The sequence below is a fragment of the Chaetodon trifascialis genome, chromosome 11, assembly GCF_039877785.1.
Source record: "Chaetodon trifascialis isolate fChaTrf1 chromosome 11, fChaTrf1.hap1, whole genome shotgun sequence".
Classification (NCBI taxonomy): domain Eukaryota; kingdom Metazoa; phylum Chordata; class Actinopteri; order Chaetodontiformes; family Chaetodontidae; genus Chaetodon; species Chaetodon trifascialis.
Genome location: NC_092066.1, coordinates 14,046,707 through 14,063,901, shown reverse-complemented (window position 1 = coordinate 14,063,901; position 17,195 = coordinate 14,046,707). Strand labels below are relative to the sequence as shown.

At 43.5% G+C, this 17,195-nt stretch overlaps 1 protein-coding gene across 2 annotated transcripts in view; it reads right to left on the bottom strand.

The window, feature by feature from the left end:
• Positions 1 to 11,022: 11,022 nt before the first annotated feature.
• Positions 11,023 to 17,195, bottom strand: part of LOC139339469 (ephrin type-B receptor 1-B) — a 153,776-nt gene continuing 147,603 nt past the window's right edge. For both annotated transcript variants that reach the window (XM_070975093.1, XM_070975094.1), the window contains exons 15-17: positions 16,383 to 16,538; positions 14,112 to 15,594; positions 11,023 to 11,556 (exon numbers count right to left, since the gene is read on the bottom strand). In XM_070975093.1, the coding sequence (XP_070831194.1) occupies positions 15,486 to 15,594; positions 16,383 to 16,538 (265 nt within the window). In that variant the 3' untranslated portion in view covers positions 11,023 to 11,556; positions 14,112 to 15,485. The remainder of the gene's footprint in view (positions 11,557 to 14,111; positions 15,595 to 16,382; positions 16,539 to 17,195) is intronic.

Genomic DNA, 17,195 nt, shown 5'->3' with positions numbered 1-17,195 from the left:
GACATTTCTTCTTCTTCGGCTTCTTCCTTCCAGCATTGTGAACGTCACAGGCAAATATGTTAATAATTTATCCGCTGTCTCGCTTTTTGTTGTTTTTTCTGTGCGTTTGGGTTTTTTTTGTTGTTGTTTCTGTTGAGCAGGAGTGGGTGAGAAGATCTAACGTTTGTTGCACTGGACATAAATAATTGGAAAGACATTAAAGTAGACCGGCATCCACATTCACTGAGAAACATTTTAAATGTAGCTACTTGTTAAACCAAGGTAAGGATAAATCTGTTATCACAATTGGAAACTGATGAAGTACTAAGGTTCAATACTAAAGAGTGCAGCTTCAAGGCCCCACCTATAGAAGACAGAGCAGTGAGGACCAGACTGACCAACCTGAGCACAGCAGGGATTGAATACAGAGGAATAGTTATTTTCTTGTGGAAGGCTGCAACAGCAAGTTTCCGAACATGCCTCAGGCAAAAACAGAATGCTCGGCTTACAAGCAGTCTGAAGAACTGCAGACAATCCCGCCATGTGTCCACCCTCACCTGCACAAACAAGGTCAGTGAAGGGTGGGCAGACGGTCATTTTTCCTAAAAAAAAAAAAACTTCTACCATGCTGTGCAAAAGGAAAGTATAGACACAAAGCAATCATTTAACATGAACGATGTTCGCTAGTAACAGTTTTACAAAGTGCTCCAGAGCCCATGTAGTAACATCCTTTATACAGTCATGTTCACAAAGTGGTGAACATCGCTCCATCCTTGCTTGTGAACGACTGAGCCTTTCCAGGATGCCCCTTTCATACTCAATCATGATTCTATCACCTGTTGCCACTCAACCTGTTTACCTGTGGAATGTTCCAAACAGGTGTTTTTGGAGCATTCCACTACTCTCCCAGTCTTTAGTTGCTCCTGAACCAACTTGTTTGAAACATGTCGCTGGCATCAAATTCAGAATAAGCATACATTTAGAAAAATCAATGAAGCTGATGAGGTAAAACATCAAAATGCATTGTCTTTGTACTGTTTTCAATTGAGTCTGTGTCAAAGGATTCAGTTATGATATTCTGTTTTATTTATGTTTTTGGAATCAAGGTTGTATACATACACATTGCTGCAATCCAACCTCATGTCTGCCATGTGAAGTAATTGGCCTCACTCAGAGGGAAATCTATCTGAGCACCGGTCCTGGGTTGCAGATTGCCATAGGTTGCTTTCTCCGAGGACCTGACCCAGCAAAGCTGCATCTTATCTAATGCCTGATAGAAGGTTCTGCAGCATACACACAATTAGGCAGTCTCATACACACACACGCCCACAGACAGGAATGTGTATGTATGTGTATAAAAAGCTCAGCCACACAAACACATTTTTTTAAACCTTTTTACTTTGGCACACGTTCACAATTGCGTGTGTACGCTGACATATGTACACATACGTACACTCATAAAGGCACATGTGCAGGCACGACTCTGCCGTTAGAATGTGCTGTTCTCTTATCCTCCACCTCACCCAGTCAGAGGTAGCCTCGGAGAGTCCGTTTGATGTCCAGCACGCAAGATTAAAAACAATCAACAACAATAACAGCAGCCGCTACAATGGCTGCAGCATATGGCTATTAAATCTAAAAGGCGTTCATGCATCAAAAAGAAAACTAGATTTCTATCATTATTATCAACACTGTGTGGCTGCTGCAGGGGCTCATTTTGCCAAATATCTTTTCCCATAGACAACAGATTGGGCCTCGCGCTGGGTTGAGTGTGGAATGAACAAATATGCTAATGGGGTGACAGAATGTAATGCATAGAGAATACATGCAGTTCCATGCACAGATAAACAAACATAGAAAGAAGAAAATAAGTACTGCAAATGTTCTCCAATGTTGCAGAACAAAACAAAGATAAGGTTGAGTTCAAGCCAGAGAAAACTGTCAAGTTAGTCGACACCCACCATGTCGCGTTTGGCAAATTATGCAGGTAATATAGAGCTCCACAAACGCATGAGGTTATAACATCCCATTCTGACTGCTTCTGAGGGCAGGTCTCTATCCTGCTGAACAACACAGCCTATTATAATTTATGAGTCTGGGACCAGACTGCGTGCCTCTCAGTTCTTGGCCTGTGGGCTACGGAGAAATCAAACCTTATCCTGTCCACCAGCTTTCAGGTCAAAATGAGACACTATACACTTCAATATGTACAGCAAAATAATCCCACTGAAAGAGTGAGGAAGGAATGCTCTGAGTTCACTTTGAGAATGGATGTACTCTGCAATAACTACATTCAAACCAGAGCATATATCAAGATGGCTGCTCCCAACATGAAAACACCTCAGCAATGTTTCTTGCTGGATATACTATCCTGCATTGTGCCCTTTATACAGGCCCTCATCTCCCTGGTGTAATAAGTTACGTGTCAGAGAGCAGCCCTTGAGTTATGATTATTGCGACCACGGGGGAGTGTGGAGTGTTTGATTTAGGGTGCTAGGCATGTCTCATTCACCCTTCAGCTGTCACAAATCCCCTCCAGAAGCCAGGTCGCCGCTGACTGACAGGTGTAAGTAATGACTCAAGTTCATAGGTCATGAGTCAACATAAGCACACGGGCCAAGCACAGCTGCATGCAGGCCTGAGCTCCCCGAGGAGTCCGTCATTTAGTGAGAGTTTCCAACCCTCAGCGAAATGCTCTGCAGATGCAGTGCCCGTGAACAAAAGATGATAATTAATAAGAACAGATTTTCACTCCTAAAAAACCAATTAATATCTTTTATATGATTTTGCTGCACTTTAATTCATTATAATTGCTTCGTTTGAGGAGTGCAAAATTATTTGGGACACATTCGTTCAAAAAAAAAAAAAATTCAATTTATCGAATGGATTCACTTCGCAGCTGCACCTCACCAATTTGGAGAAATAATACTTTTCATTCATTTCTTAGCCTGTGTTTGCTCTTCACCTATGTTACTCTGCAGGAGGAGAAGCGGGGCTCTTGGAAACAAGATGGAAGCAGAACATGGTCGATGGAGGAGGGGGGGCAGTGCTCATTATGGCACTGCACATTCCAGAAAGTGAGAGATCAGCCTGGAGGCCCTCGGCAGCTGACAGCAGCTGAATTTCCCAGCCTTCGGAGGATGGTGGTGGATGGTGGAGACGGTAAGTGGAGAGGACAGAAGAAAGGGAGGCTGGGTTAGGAATGGCATGGAGATGTCCATGGAGACTTAGTTATCATTTGGCATTCCTCTTCTCCTTTCATCACGTTGGATAATGCCTCACATGTGGGTGTAGGGGGAATAAGGAGGTATCATGGGGTACTGAAGTTCTGAAGGGACCACCCCTCCCACCCGCTCGCTTGTTCCTGCAGGCTTTTTGAGTTTCAACTTGTGACAAACACTCACATGCATCTGATTTGAAGACAATTAAAGCTTTCGCTGAAGGATGACAGGAGCGCCGAACGCGTACCAAGGTTGAGAAGAATGAAAACCTGTAGAAAAAAAGAGGAATGGGTTCATTTGAAACGGCATTAATTTTTCATAAGCTGTCTGGTTCACTGTTAAAGTAAATCTGTGAGAATGTCACGCTAAAAAGGCAGGAGTTCTACCAACTGCGAGTGTCCAGTCAGAGAATTGGTGGGTGAATTACTGACCAAAATGAGAACACAGACTCCATAGCAATAAATTTTTCCTCATAAATTTCTACCCTAATCCATCCTGTTCTTTTGGCACGAGTGACTGGAGAAAGGTGAAAGGCCTCTGTGAGCACATCAGAAAGAGAGCAACTGGGAGAAGACATTCAGATAGCTGCCTGTCTATAGCAATTACACTAACCAAGGCTGTGTGTCTGTTTTGGCTGTTAGCGTGCGCTGAGGCTGTTGTGTCCCTCTCCACTGTCTTTAACAACCGATCGACTCTCCCCTGAGAGCCACTTAGTCTGTCCTCCATCCAGCCTCTTGAGTTACAGCTCACCAACACACATGCTCCCTTCACAGGAGCAGCCATCTGGGCACACGTACATACACGAACACACACAAACACGGAAACGCTCAAAAATAGACATATATGTGCATCCGTGACCGCTCTATCGACCCTCACAGCGCGGCTTCTCAGGGTCCTGCAGTCATGAGATGTGAATATTTTTTCATGCTAAGTCTTTTCAATAATCAGAGCAACAGGCATATTCTAGTGGCATCCTTGTGAATGTGAAGTGGGTACAAGGACGGGGACGTTTTCCAACACACACCTGTAGTCTCTTTCCTTTCAAAAGGCTTTCGCTGGACATGATGGGGATGCAGAGTGAGATATCCGCCTGTTGGAGCCATTATCAGACCGTCATGGGATAATTTCTCTTGTAAAAATCATGAATACGGGGACTTTGCTTTTTCTGAGAAGTTGCTTTTGAGTGTCATTATTTTTGTTCATTTTCAGTGCTTTGAAAATATATTCCACTCACCTCCATTATCTTTGTTCAGGCAGCAGCAACCTTTATGGCCTGGAAAATAAAACCATATCTCTCGGTGCGACTGCATACCATCGAGGTAAGTGAAATTTATTTTCTCTTGTTTGGGATTTGTGTCAGCTGAGCGTTTGACCCAGCACTGTAATAGTAATTCCGCTGTACAGTACCTCCTCTGAGCATCACGCTGTAGTGTCCTGGGGTAGGCGTGCAGGCGTGGAGGTGTTTATTGTGTTTTTCCAACCCGGTTTAGATGAACCCCTGCCCACCTCTGTATGATGAAAGCGGTCAACGGTTATGTTCCCATGGAAACCGCACTCCTCCTCTGGAGCTGTAATGGGAAATGTTTGAGTCAAGCATAGAGGCTGTATTATGTGGTTGTGTCCGTTTTTCTTGCAGTTGGTTTGTAAAACCTACAGTACCTACAGTCGCCATCTTCCCTGGCCCGCTTTCAAAACAAATCCTGCCGCCCTGCCGCTGAAACCGAGCGTGTGGAGCTGCGGTTTACTGGGGAATCTACAGCTCACAATCCGCTGAATCAGCGCCGCCGCTGGCTGTTTGTTCAGCAAACCAACCGCACGAAAAACACAGACACAACCAGAGACTACAGCCTCTGTGCTTGACTCAAACTGTCAACTCTGGTCCTTCAGAAATAATGTTCCCCATAAATGGTAACATTAAATTGATAAAATTCAGTGCGTCATGCTTGCCATGCTCTAGAGGAAGAGTGACCTGTGTGAGCGCAGATCCCATGGGAGCACAGCCATCAAGGCATTCGTCATACAGAAGTGGGCGCGGGGTTGAGAAAACAATAGACGCGTGCAGGGACTCCTTGCCGCTGTGCTGCAGGGCAACAGACTCATGGACACTGTATGTATGCCTTCCTACATTCTTACAGGTGTTATTGTGTTCTGCACGTCTTTACACTCCGCATGAATTTGGGTTGACCTTGAGTGTCCCACCCCCAAAATCTCCCCACTGTTCTTGTTTTTTTGTCAGTTTCGTATTCTCATCTTCTATATTTGAATGCTCTTACTTGATAGTTAGAGGGAAGACACAAAAAGACGGGAAATATGGAGAATGACATCCTAACCCCTGGGTCACCAGGGCACCCCGTGTTTTGTATTGTTGATAGTAAGCCTGATTCTACCACCAAACTCACACTGTTTGATATGTTCTCTGACACCCCTACCTCATAATCCCAGCTAGCCACAACATCCATAGAACAGCTCGGAGGGATTTTTGGTTTTTATTCCGTATTTATTGAGCATTTTAGCCAAACAGAACCAAGGCTTGGATGTATGCATTTTATATGTTCTTCAGTCAATATTCATACTGGTGAGTCATAAAACTCAATGTGTTGTATATTCCCTCTCCATCAGCCTGCATCAGCCAGTTAACAGTCACATAAAGTATGACAGTGCAGTGTATCTATCTATCTCTCCTCACCAAGTATGAATACCATTATACCAGCTGAAGTGCATCTATGGAATGTAGCTCTCAATGCCATGAGCGTGTGTTAAGTTGACAGGTGCTGGTTAAGAGCAGTAATGACTGCCATTAACCAATGTTTCACTGCTCCACATAATTCTGCTTCACATGCATCACTGCTGCGTGGTGCTCGGCCAGAAGGGCATACTTGGAGAAGTTGCTGTAAGTGCGGCGGAAGAAGGGATGTGCTGTATTTTGATGATGAACTGATTTACGTATCATGCAGCGAGGAAAGGTTTTGATTAATTATCTGCGGTCGTGATGATATACTGCAGGTATAGCAGATGTAGAGGTAAAGTTTATATATCCTCCTTGACACAAAAAGGCTGAAGGCAAACTTGGGGGAGATTTACATATCTGTATCCCACATGCCCTCATTAGAGAGAGGTCAACATTATCTGTTATCATCTGCTCTCTTTGCGTCACCCTGTGAGGGCAGTCAAGTGAAGGGCGAATTTCTATGCAAGAATGACACGTTTTTACCTTCTGCACTTACCCCAGGCAAAGACATCAGAAGGCCTCTCAATAAAACAACAATAAGGCAGGGTTTACGCTTCCATTTGGAGGGTTAGATGTGATAAAACACAGTGGCATGTCTTTTTACACATCAGGGGAGGAGACAAAGAGAGGAAAAGCTTGTACCTTCTGGCATGACATGCTGTGTGCACAGCTATGGCTCGAAACATGGAGGGACAGGAGCCGATCAGATGTGCTTTGGCAGCCAAGGTTATGAGTTATGAAGTTGATATTAGAGAGAGGGGAGTAACGAGGGGGAAGTGTGTGACCTTCATCACTCACTCTCCATTATTTCTCCTCGTGCACCCTCTCTCCCCCTCTGTTCTGCAAGCTATGAAGCAAAGGAGCCCTTTTGTGTGAACTCTCTAATTAGGGAGACCTTGACGTGCGGATCTCACCCATTGTTCCTCTTCATTTTGGTGGGAAAATATTTCATTGATTTTTGCAGCAATCGAAGGCAGGCGGAGCTGAGAGGGGCTCTGTGTGGGATTAGACTCTGCGGGGGGTTTCAGGGATGGGTGGGGAACTTGTGTGGCGGAGTGTGTGTACGTGCGTGTGTGTGGATGGGGGGAGTGATGTCCCTCCTCATAACCCCTACCTATTCTCACCCTCTGGAAGAACCAATTACAGCTGTGATCCTTGAACCATCATAACTCACCTCTTCCTCCGGCTCTCGGTGTTCACTCCGTACCTGCTGCACTACCGCAGACTGTCTATCCTCACATATTCTTCTGATAAATGCAGCTCATTTCCAAACATCTGGATTTGGCAGGGCTTTTGTTTGTGTTCTCCCAAGCGCAAGTTATAACATTGGTTAAGCAGGATTTACATTTTACAGGAAGGAGGAGAGTGTGGCAGGCCGACTGCTGTGGTTTTCCCAGTGGAGTATACAGCAATCACCCGTTTCTGTCTCTTTCTCCCTCACTCTCTTCCTCCTGTCACTCTAGACTGTCTCTAAATTACGCCTTACCCCTGCAGGTGCCAACGTCTCTCTGAAATGATTATTCCTACCACACAGAAGATTGCTTTTGGTAATTATATGTATCATAATTAAATTTGATGAACTCCTCCGAGACATAAAATCTCATTTGACCCAGGTGCTAGATTTCTCCTCCGATACACAAAAGGAGAAATGTCCTCTACTATTAAGAGAGATACACTTTGAATCTTGCAACTGACATCTTGATTAAGCAAAGCAGTATTTCCACATTTACCGAATTCACTGAGGTCCATCAATAACTTAATTACTGAACAAGTGAAATGCAAATCCTCCATCGTTAGGGCGGAATGAATTGAGTGGGATTAGTTTTGTTGTTCTGCAATAGCCCAAAATTTGGCTTCTGAAGCAAAAAAATAAGATGAAGGTCAATACCTGTTCAGCTAGACCACACGTGGCTGCATGAGTCAGAGGGCTCCACATGTGCCCTAACACTTTTTATGGAGGCAATACAGTTTTCTGCACTTTCTTTTCTTCATAGTTGTGAATTTGTCTCCCTGAAAAAGCGACCAGGCAGTTCTTTATGCTGCAAATGCTTTCAGGTGTCCTTTTTTTTGGATTCTGGTCTTCATCCTCCAGGCCTCACCTCTTATCTTTTCTCCCTTTGTAGGACTGGTATCCTCTTATTTGTGCATGTAGTCTGTCATCTGTCCAGGTCCTTGTAAAAGAGAGGAGGTAATGTGGCCGGGCTCCTTCCACTTTTGGCAGCACTCGTATTTGCTTGAAATCTTTTCGCATCCATTTTCTTCATACAAGCTATTTACCTAACATTGTCATTCGCTTCAAATATAGTGTGCTTTTACTGTCATTATTTCTGTGTACTGCGTACATAAAACATCCTGAAAGAGGGATCCAGCCTCTTTGCTCTTCTTGAGGTTGCTTCCATCTTCCCCACATTAAAGGTTTTTGCTGGAGGTGTCATATGCTGAGGCCCTCTGAGGCAAATTTGTGATTTTGGCCTGAATTAAAAAAAATTGACTTCTTAATATACTTGTGACTAAAGAAAAACCTCTGTAAATGAGTGGAGAAGCATAATCATTCCAGATGCTTCCATGTAGTGCATGTCACTCAGTGGTTTGATGAGTGTGAATATGTTGATGCTGATGCTGATGTGTAAGGCGGCACTCTCTATCGCCGGATCAAAAACACAGAATGAAGGAATATCTTTTGAAAGAATTGTGTTTCATCCATCCAGCAGAGTTCTGGACTTCTAGAATCTATCCAAAGGTGCATTGAAGCTGCCCCGGTGGCTTCCCTTAATTTGGCACCCACCTTTATGCTATATTTCATTATTTGTAAAATTATGCATAAAACAACACAACCCTCAGCAGAGCTGTGAAAGCATATTCAGACTCAGGTCTCCTAGAGCAGTTTGTGCTGCCGGCTTTTCTTAGACCCCCAAGATCACTGTAAATATGCAGACAGCTTACTGAGGCCCTGCAGTCAGCAAGCGCCGAGATTAAATTTAGGCCTCGGACAATCTCACAAGGCAAACAAACAATCACTTGGGATCCGCGCAACTCTCATCATGTTACGTTCTCCGTGCTTTTGCTCAATAATTATGCCTTTAAAAAATGCACATGCTCAACAAGGATTTGAGAAATGCCCACTTTCAGTTTGATCATCTCTCTCTCCATCTGTGTACCGTCTTCCTCGTCCTGTGGCTGTAAGTTCACGATGCTCCTCTACCGTCCTTCACTCAGTATTCACTCCAAGTTTTCTACTCCCACACTCTGATCTGCACCGCTGGATGGATTGCTTTCTCTCCAACTCTCTCCCCGTCTCTCTGCAGGAGTTCCCTGCTGCGCACCAATCCCTGTCTTGCAGGTGATTGCTTAGGGAATATTGATTAAGGCAAAGATTTGCTGCTGAGAAGTCACTTTTCAAACTTCCTGTGACTTTAACGTGAAATAAAGTGAGCCGACTCCCTCGTCAGTGATAAACACCCCGTTACGGATGAAGCATACTTTTAAGAGAACGCTCTCCAGACTCATCTCTGTCTTCATCTCTTTGGCTCTCTGTCAGCCTCAATCTGTCTATCTCATTCTATTTCTCATACAAACACACGCGCACACACACACACACACACACACACACACACACAAATCAGCTTTCACACCTAATGTAATGTAGCACTCCTTGTCGTGAGGGCACACGTCTTCCACTATCTCTCTAATTGCTCTGATTAAAGTGACAAACAGGTCCAATTGAGCTAAAGGCGCAGGGGAAAGATTCCATAACGAGCGTCACCATATCAACGGTCATTACATCTGTTTAACTATTAGTGCAGATCTACAAGTGCAATTAAAGCATCCACATGACCTTGAACAATCTCCTCAGCAATATGACATCTCATTTGATGATGTGCGGCAGTATGTGAGAGTGTTAGTGTTAAAGCATTTTCCATTAAAGACCATATCCAATTACCGCAAAATTCCTTGTATTTGTAGGTTTTCCCATCATTTCTAAATGTTAAGATAACATTCTTTTCACTAGAGTAATTGCATGAGACAAGCATTCAGACAGCAGGCTCTAGCTTTCCCGGGGTCTGACTGCCTGTGCATCTTGGCTTCCCCCCCCCCCCCCCCATAAAGGCAGCAAACACAAAGCTGGCATATTAACGTTAAGAGTAACTTTACACCTTCTGAAAAAGTTGTTTTTGCTGACCTTCAACTTGCTCTAGTGAGGGACAGGTGTGCTCCAGGACCCCGTGAGAACCACACCCGGAGAGAGATTAAAAACAGACTTTGAAACAGAGAGGGCAGTGAAATGCTCCTTTTCAGCCTGCTATTCATTTAATCTTGAATTCAGAGGTGTGCACATTTCCATCAACACAATGTAGAAAGATTTGGAGGAAAACAACAGATGCTTTCACCACATCTTCTGTGACATCATTGCATGCGGCCTCATAAGTGGACAGAGATAAAAGAAGCATTTTATTTAGTATCACAAACTTCTGAAGCTTCCTCTCAGTTTGGCGCAGCCCCTGCACAGTGGTCTCTCTGCAAACATGCAGCTGGATATTGCTGTATTAATCAGTTAGAGGTAATAGACAGTTATGGAGGAATGCTGAGACTAGGATACGTCCCCATATCTTTCGACTCACCTCATTAACCGTATCATTACTGTGCAACACGCTTTCCGGTGTGTGAAGTGCTCTAAAACTCTCTGGCAGCTGGAATATAAGAGACTTACTGTGACTGCTTGTGTATTTGTATGTGTGTGTGTGTGTGTGTGTGTGTGTTTGAGACCCAGATAAGAATCTAGATGGGTGGATAATTTCCACTAGTTTGTCAAAATATTGTCACTTTTCTTGGAGACATTTTTTGGGGGTTTGCGTGTAATCCAAGTGACGGCTCGTTTATTAGCGGCTGATGGCTTTTAACACTTCCTGCCAGCCAGACCGGCGGTGACAAAAAGCTGTTTATTTCCTTTACCATTATGAAACCAAGCATTACACGTCACACTCGTGCACAGTGCTGACAGTAGTGTTACTGGATAATAACCCTTCCTCTCTGCTTTCTTGACTCATCATTAATGAAAACAGAATTATCACCCACTGAGTCACAGACCAGGGAGTGATTGACTTGTTTTCCAAGGCGTTTATTGAGTGCATTTTAGTACAATAGTTCTCAGAAAGTTACAGCTTACAAACTCTTGACACGTACTTGTCACAATTTACAAGTGGTAGCTATACAGAAACAAACAAAACCAAAAAAAAAGGAAACCGTTCACGCTCTTAAATGATGTACCTATGCACACATAAATGTCTGTACACACAAATGTGCCTGCTACGCACACACACACATTCACTCTCCCTCTCTCGCTCTCTCTCTCTTTCTCTCACTCTCTCTAACACACACACACACACACACAAACACAAATAAACTATGGCATGTCACACTCATATTCAGCTCCACCATCCATTGTGTACCATAGAGGGAGGTTGTGAGTGGTATCTTGGAAAGGTCCCATTTCATTTCATTTCCCGTCTTCCTCCTCATTGGCTGCCCACAGTGTTCACTGTGTGTATGTCTGTGTGTGTGCGCATGTGAACATGAGGTATTGTGTGTATGCTGTTTTATATGTGTGTGTAAATCTTTTGAGTCCACAGTCTGAAACAGAAGAAAGAGAACAGAGTAGTTTAATAAGTTTAGTTTTGTAGGGTGTCATGTCGGGTCATTCTCAGGTGAACACGGCTCTCACTGTTCTAACCTATAAATGACAGGCATGAAATCAGCTACTAAAAGGATCGTTGGTCACTTCTCCGACAGTTACAGCACCATGAAACATTTAACAAGCTCTGTTCTTGTGTTTTGTATCAGTGTGTGATGAATGGCTTCCATATGAAACGGCTTTCAGAGAGGGACGGCAAACCGCCTCTCCATTCATCACGCTGGAGTGTCATTACAGTCAGATGTTTAGAAAGACAGAGCAAATGGAAGAAAAAAAAAAAAAGATACAGTTGCATAATATATTCTATCATCTCATTCACAGGCTCTTGGGTTGAAAAGCAAATACATGAAACTGAGCTGAACAGAGGACTAATGCATTCAAATTGAATCATTGGTTGCAGTGAAAAGAGATTCGTGCCAATCTCAAGGAGCATGTGATTATATTTAGGAATACTTGGCAAATCAATGACTTGGAGAATTGAAAAGAAAAAGAAATTGATTTTGCCCATGAGGCAAACCAGTTGCTTGATATTTTCCATCACCAAACTACACAAAGAAATTAATATTTATATAATAACAAAGACGTTGCCGCATAAACCACACTGCATGTTGATCGGTGCTGATTCACGTGAATGAACTAATTTTCTGACATCCATCTAACCGTCCCGTCTTCATGCCACTTCAGCCCTGCACCTCCACCCTCCTGTAAACTGACTCATCCCCTTCTTTCTATCGCACATGCACACACCGTGTCAGGTCTCTGCTGCCCACTTTCTCTTCATTAAGCATCAGGCTGGAAACCAGACGCGCGAATAACATAATTGAGGGATCCTCAGTGTGTGTGTGTGTGCGTGTTTGTTTTTTGACGCTCCCATCAGTCTCCCTCCCCGTGGCTGATCAGATGCCTGTCATACGGAGGTCCCAGCAGGTGTTTGCACCCCTGCCTGGGCCCACTGGAGCATGGAGCCAACCATTTCTCAGGCTGGCCCTGGCCTAAGCCAGCCAGCCCAGCCCCGGCCCTAGACAGCTTGGTTACACCCAGGATGAACGAGCTGGAGGTGTGCCAGCCAGCGGGAGTAGCCAGGGAGAGAGGGCAGGACAGACAGAGGAGGAGGAGGATGACTTGAGGGGGGTGAGTATACTTAATAATCTGCTAATGGGCCTGCCATCAATTTCTAATTTTGGACGCAAGGTGGTTAGACCCATCGTCACTCATGTCTTTTCAGATAGGGCCAAAAGGGATTTCAGCAGGGTCAGAGCTACTGCACAGAATTGATACTACAATACCTCAAGATAATTGTCTGTGAGCTACTTTGCTTCCATGGCTGTATGTCAAAAGAATATTGCCGCAGGAACATTCAGATCGGCCCGTGCTGTTAGCTTTATTTCATCAAACCTCGATTTATAAACTGTAACAACAATTCCTCAGAGCTTTCCAAAAGCCTGAAGCAAGCGACCAGCAAGAAGAAGAAAAAGTGATACGAACAGCCAAACTACCACCGCTCATCACCTAGTTGTTGCCACTGTGACACCCTCACATTGCACAGACCAATCACACTGCAATCATAAAGAGCCATCCCCAGACTAAAAAAGACAAACCATCCTTGTGCACTATCCAGAACAACCCTCAAAATATAATCCTGAATACTGCAGTGTAATTTCATGGACAGTCATCCATGGCATCCCCTGGGAATAATGTAAAAATAATCTGCAGTCAAATACTACCAACCTCGATTCCAAAAAGGTCCGAACACTGTGTAAAACATAAATAAAAACTGAATTCAATTATGTGCAAATGAACTGTGTTTGCCATCAACAGTTTCACAAAGCGTTCCTGAACCCATGTAGTAATGGGTGTAGGATGTCCCTTTCATACCCAATCATGATACTGTCACCTCTTACCAGTGAACCTGTTTACAACTTTCCCAGTCTTTGGTTGCACCTTGTTCTAACTGAACTCATCTCCTTATTTATTTTTTGCACAGCATCCCAACTTTTTTGGAACAGGGGTTGAACATTTCCAAACATCAACTCCTGCAGCTAAGAGTCATGGTGAGATTCCTTTTTGCGTGAAACTCTGTGTGGCACGGCAGTGTTCGCGCTCAACCTGCCTACCCATATGGCAGCAGCATATAGTGAGAAGGCATAGATTTACTCAGCAGCTTAGCTACAGCAGACCATAGAAATTGTGCTTCACTGTGAGCAGTGTGCCCGTGTGGGCTGTTTAAGTCTGCGCCTTCACTGGAATGGCATCAGGCGTCTGCTGGCAAACTTCAGCCCAGATGTTCATTTTCACTGTGTAGAGAAGTGATGCACTCCGATTCGCAGCGTCTTGATTGGCTACTCTCCTATGCGTTTCAGACTTGCAGCAAATTTTGCCTTGCCTGAGCTATTTGTGGCACCCCTGAGAAAGACTAAATGGATTTGCCTGAAATAAAATGAACCAGATAAAGAGCAATTAAGAAGTTTTCCCTGTCTGATCAGCGGGTACTTACCATAGATGTGGGCTGGACAGGGCGTGGAGTTTCCTTCCCCTCTGGATGGTGCTGAGGACTCCCAACAAAAAAAACAACAACAACAACAGAACAAAAAGAAATAAAAACATAAGACATATCTGTACAAGCAAGTGCTCACCAGCAAGAGACAGCATGTGTACACTCACATTAAACATGATCTCCGATAAATGGATATTTTGTCAATTATTTTTACTCCTACAGTAATTTTCATATAGATCTACAATACCAATTCTTCGCCCGCAATTCCTTTAACGTTTTCCTCAAGATTCAGTCAGGATTGTCCTTGTGACCCTCGAACAGAGAGACGCACAACCCAGTGTCCATTATTCAGTTGTCCGAAGGGAACCAGGGCACCGTAGAAATCTACATATTGTGTCTATCACAATCTAGTCAACAAACATGTCTTTGCCAAAAATGCAAGCAGAGAGTTCTGTACATACATATTCATACATTATCACCTTCAATATGAAGGTTTATTATGAAAGATATAATCATATTTAGCAAGAGATAAACATATTTATATTCTCTGAATCTGGGTGGGGCTGGTTAAGAAGTCCTTTGGCAAGGCCTTCCACCCAGGACTCCACAGGTAGTGTTAAAGTTAAAATACGAGTGGGCGGCATCTTGCTATAGTGATAAAACAAACAAACAAACAGATGGTAAAAGACAAAAATAGAACTCGCTCTGAAATTTCACCAGTCCCTTTACAATTCATTTCTCAAATTCTTCAAACGAGCAAATGATGACGTGAAAGTTGAAAATGGTGCTCCACTGTACATCCCTGTATGCTTCTCCCTCTAATTATTCCTACTGGTAATTGCTTTTTCTTCTGGAACTTATTTCTGGCCAGGTCAAGGCATCTTCATTGCACACACTGACGACGGTAAAATCACAGGTCACACGTTGTTTCTAAATGTCTCACACTTCTGTTTACAATTTTAACATCTTCTAGTCCAGATAATATAGAAGTACAATATCACTCATTTTACCATACAGTCTGGAATTGTGAGAGATTCCCTGTGGCGATGTGTGATTGTTGGAGTCATTTTGGTTTATAGTGACATGAATGGCAGTCTATAACCACAGCAACTGATGTCTGTTCTCCTTTTGTGGCGAAATGGAGAAACAGTATTAAGTCTGGACCCTGAACTCCTGGCGTGGATTGCATGAAGTGTGATAGCTGATAACCATGTGGTAGTGTAGACCCTGGTCTCCTCTTGTCATGGTAGTGGATTAGATTAAGACAATAGTCTCGATTCTGGCGCGTTCCGATGGATCGGGGGTCATTCGTGGGCTCTCATTGTTGCTGGTCCTGCGAATGCTGCCCGTTCCGTGGCACAGCGCCACCTGTAGTCATGCCATCGTCGTGGGTGACTGGCTCATCTGCACCCTCATGGACTGGATATTACTGAGGATCTTCTTCTGGTGGCCTGCTAGGGTCACTCCTATTCTCAGCAAGTCCCTTGGGAGAAAGGCAGAGAGAAAGAAAATTGAAAAGCAAGAACATATTTTGAAGCATTAGATGAAAGGATTTCCATCATATTGAAGATGGAATGGATCCTCTGAGTGTGGGGCGATTATAGTGGAGAAAAATGCATCATTTCATCATCATTTTCTGGTGCATTTACAGTCCTAATATCACTATATATAAAAGCACAACTTGCTAGTAGCAATGAACAGAAAATAGTAAATTTACAAAATTAATTTTATCACTTGAGATAAGACACTTATTAATGCATGTTGCTTTGCATTGCAAAGAGAGTGTATAAATGCCACCCAGCCCCAAGCATACATTTTTAATAAAAAATGTTAGAATGATTTCACATTCCCACATAAATTTGTAGACCAAGCAACATTGTTAATTAAAATAAATGTAGTGCAATATTTGTGTCTTTTAGTACAAGTGCTACAAGAAATGCTGTCATGACCCATTCTGTGAAAGGATTTACATCATTATCCGTTTTTAAATTTTTAATTATCTTTATTTTTTATTAGATACTAGTCGTGACACTTGAAGAGCACAGATGGAAATAATCTTACCACGATGACTATGTTATTTTCTAAAATATATATTTCCATGTATTACCCTCACAGGCTTTACTTGGATGCCGTTATTCGGGGACTTGAGTCTCTGGGCGCATTCATGCTAAAAATACGCACACTTGACGTTGAATCATTTTCTACAAGTGTGCCCATCAAGTGCCATATGCATTTGGAACTCTTCAGTTGCACACGAGCAGGTGAACTCACTCTGAGGTCATTTGAGCCACCAGCTGCAGGGAGGTAAAGCCTGAGTTGAGGAAGTTGTCTCTGTACTGGCTCATCTTAATGGCAGCGAGCCAGTCCTCTACTGAGCTGAAGGTGTTGAAGTCAGGTATGGATCTGTCCAACAGTGGCTGGGAAGGCCTGGAGGAGGGAGAGCGAAGGAGGGGGGTAAGAGGACATATATAGCTGGGCTTTGATGCAATATTAAGCAAGAAGGCTTTAAAGTGAAGGAGAGAAACTGTATTTATGGTGTTTTGTGTGGGTATGTGTGAGAGGATGCAAGGCAGAAAGTGTGCATGTACTGTGTGAATATTTGCTTTGGAAAGTATTATGACCCCTTCATTTTTTTTAACCACATTTTGCTGTAATACACTCGACTTTCGTACTGTGCCTACCCACCTTCCTAGCCAAAGAGCAAAAAGCGTAAAAAGATTCTTTTCTGCTATTATTAGAAAAAGCATCCGCTCCTTGGCCTGAATGCTACACACCACTCATTACTTGACTGATACCATCCCTACAATGAAGCATGCTGTGGTGTCAGATATGAAGAAACTGGCCACAATTAAAGAAACAGTGAATTGATCTAGATGCAGGAGGGACCTTGAAGAAAAACATGCTCCAGAGCACAAAATCAAACTCACACACGGCCAAAAGTTCACCTTTCCACATGGCAGCAAACCAAAGCACACAGCCAAAACAAGTGGCTTCAGGACAAGTCTCTGAATGACCCTCAGTGGCCCGGCCAAAGCTTGGAAATTGGAATGGAAAATCTGTGGAGAAGCCTGAAGCTCGCAGTTC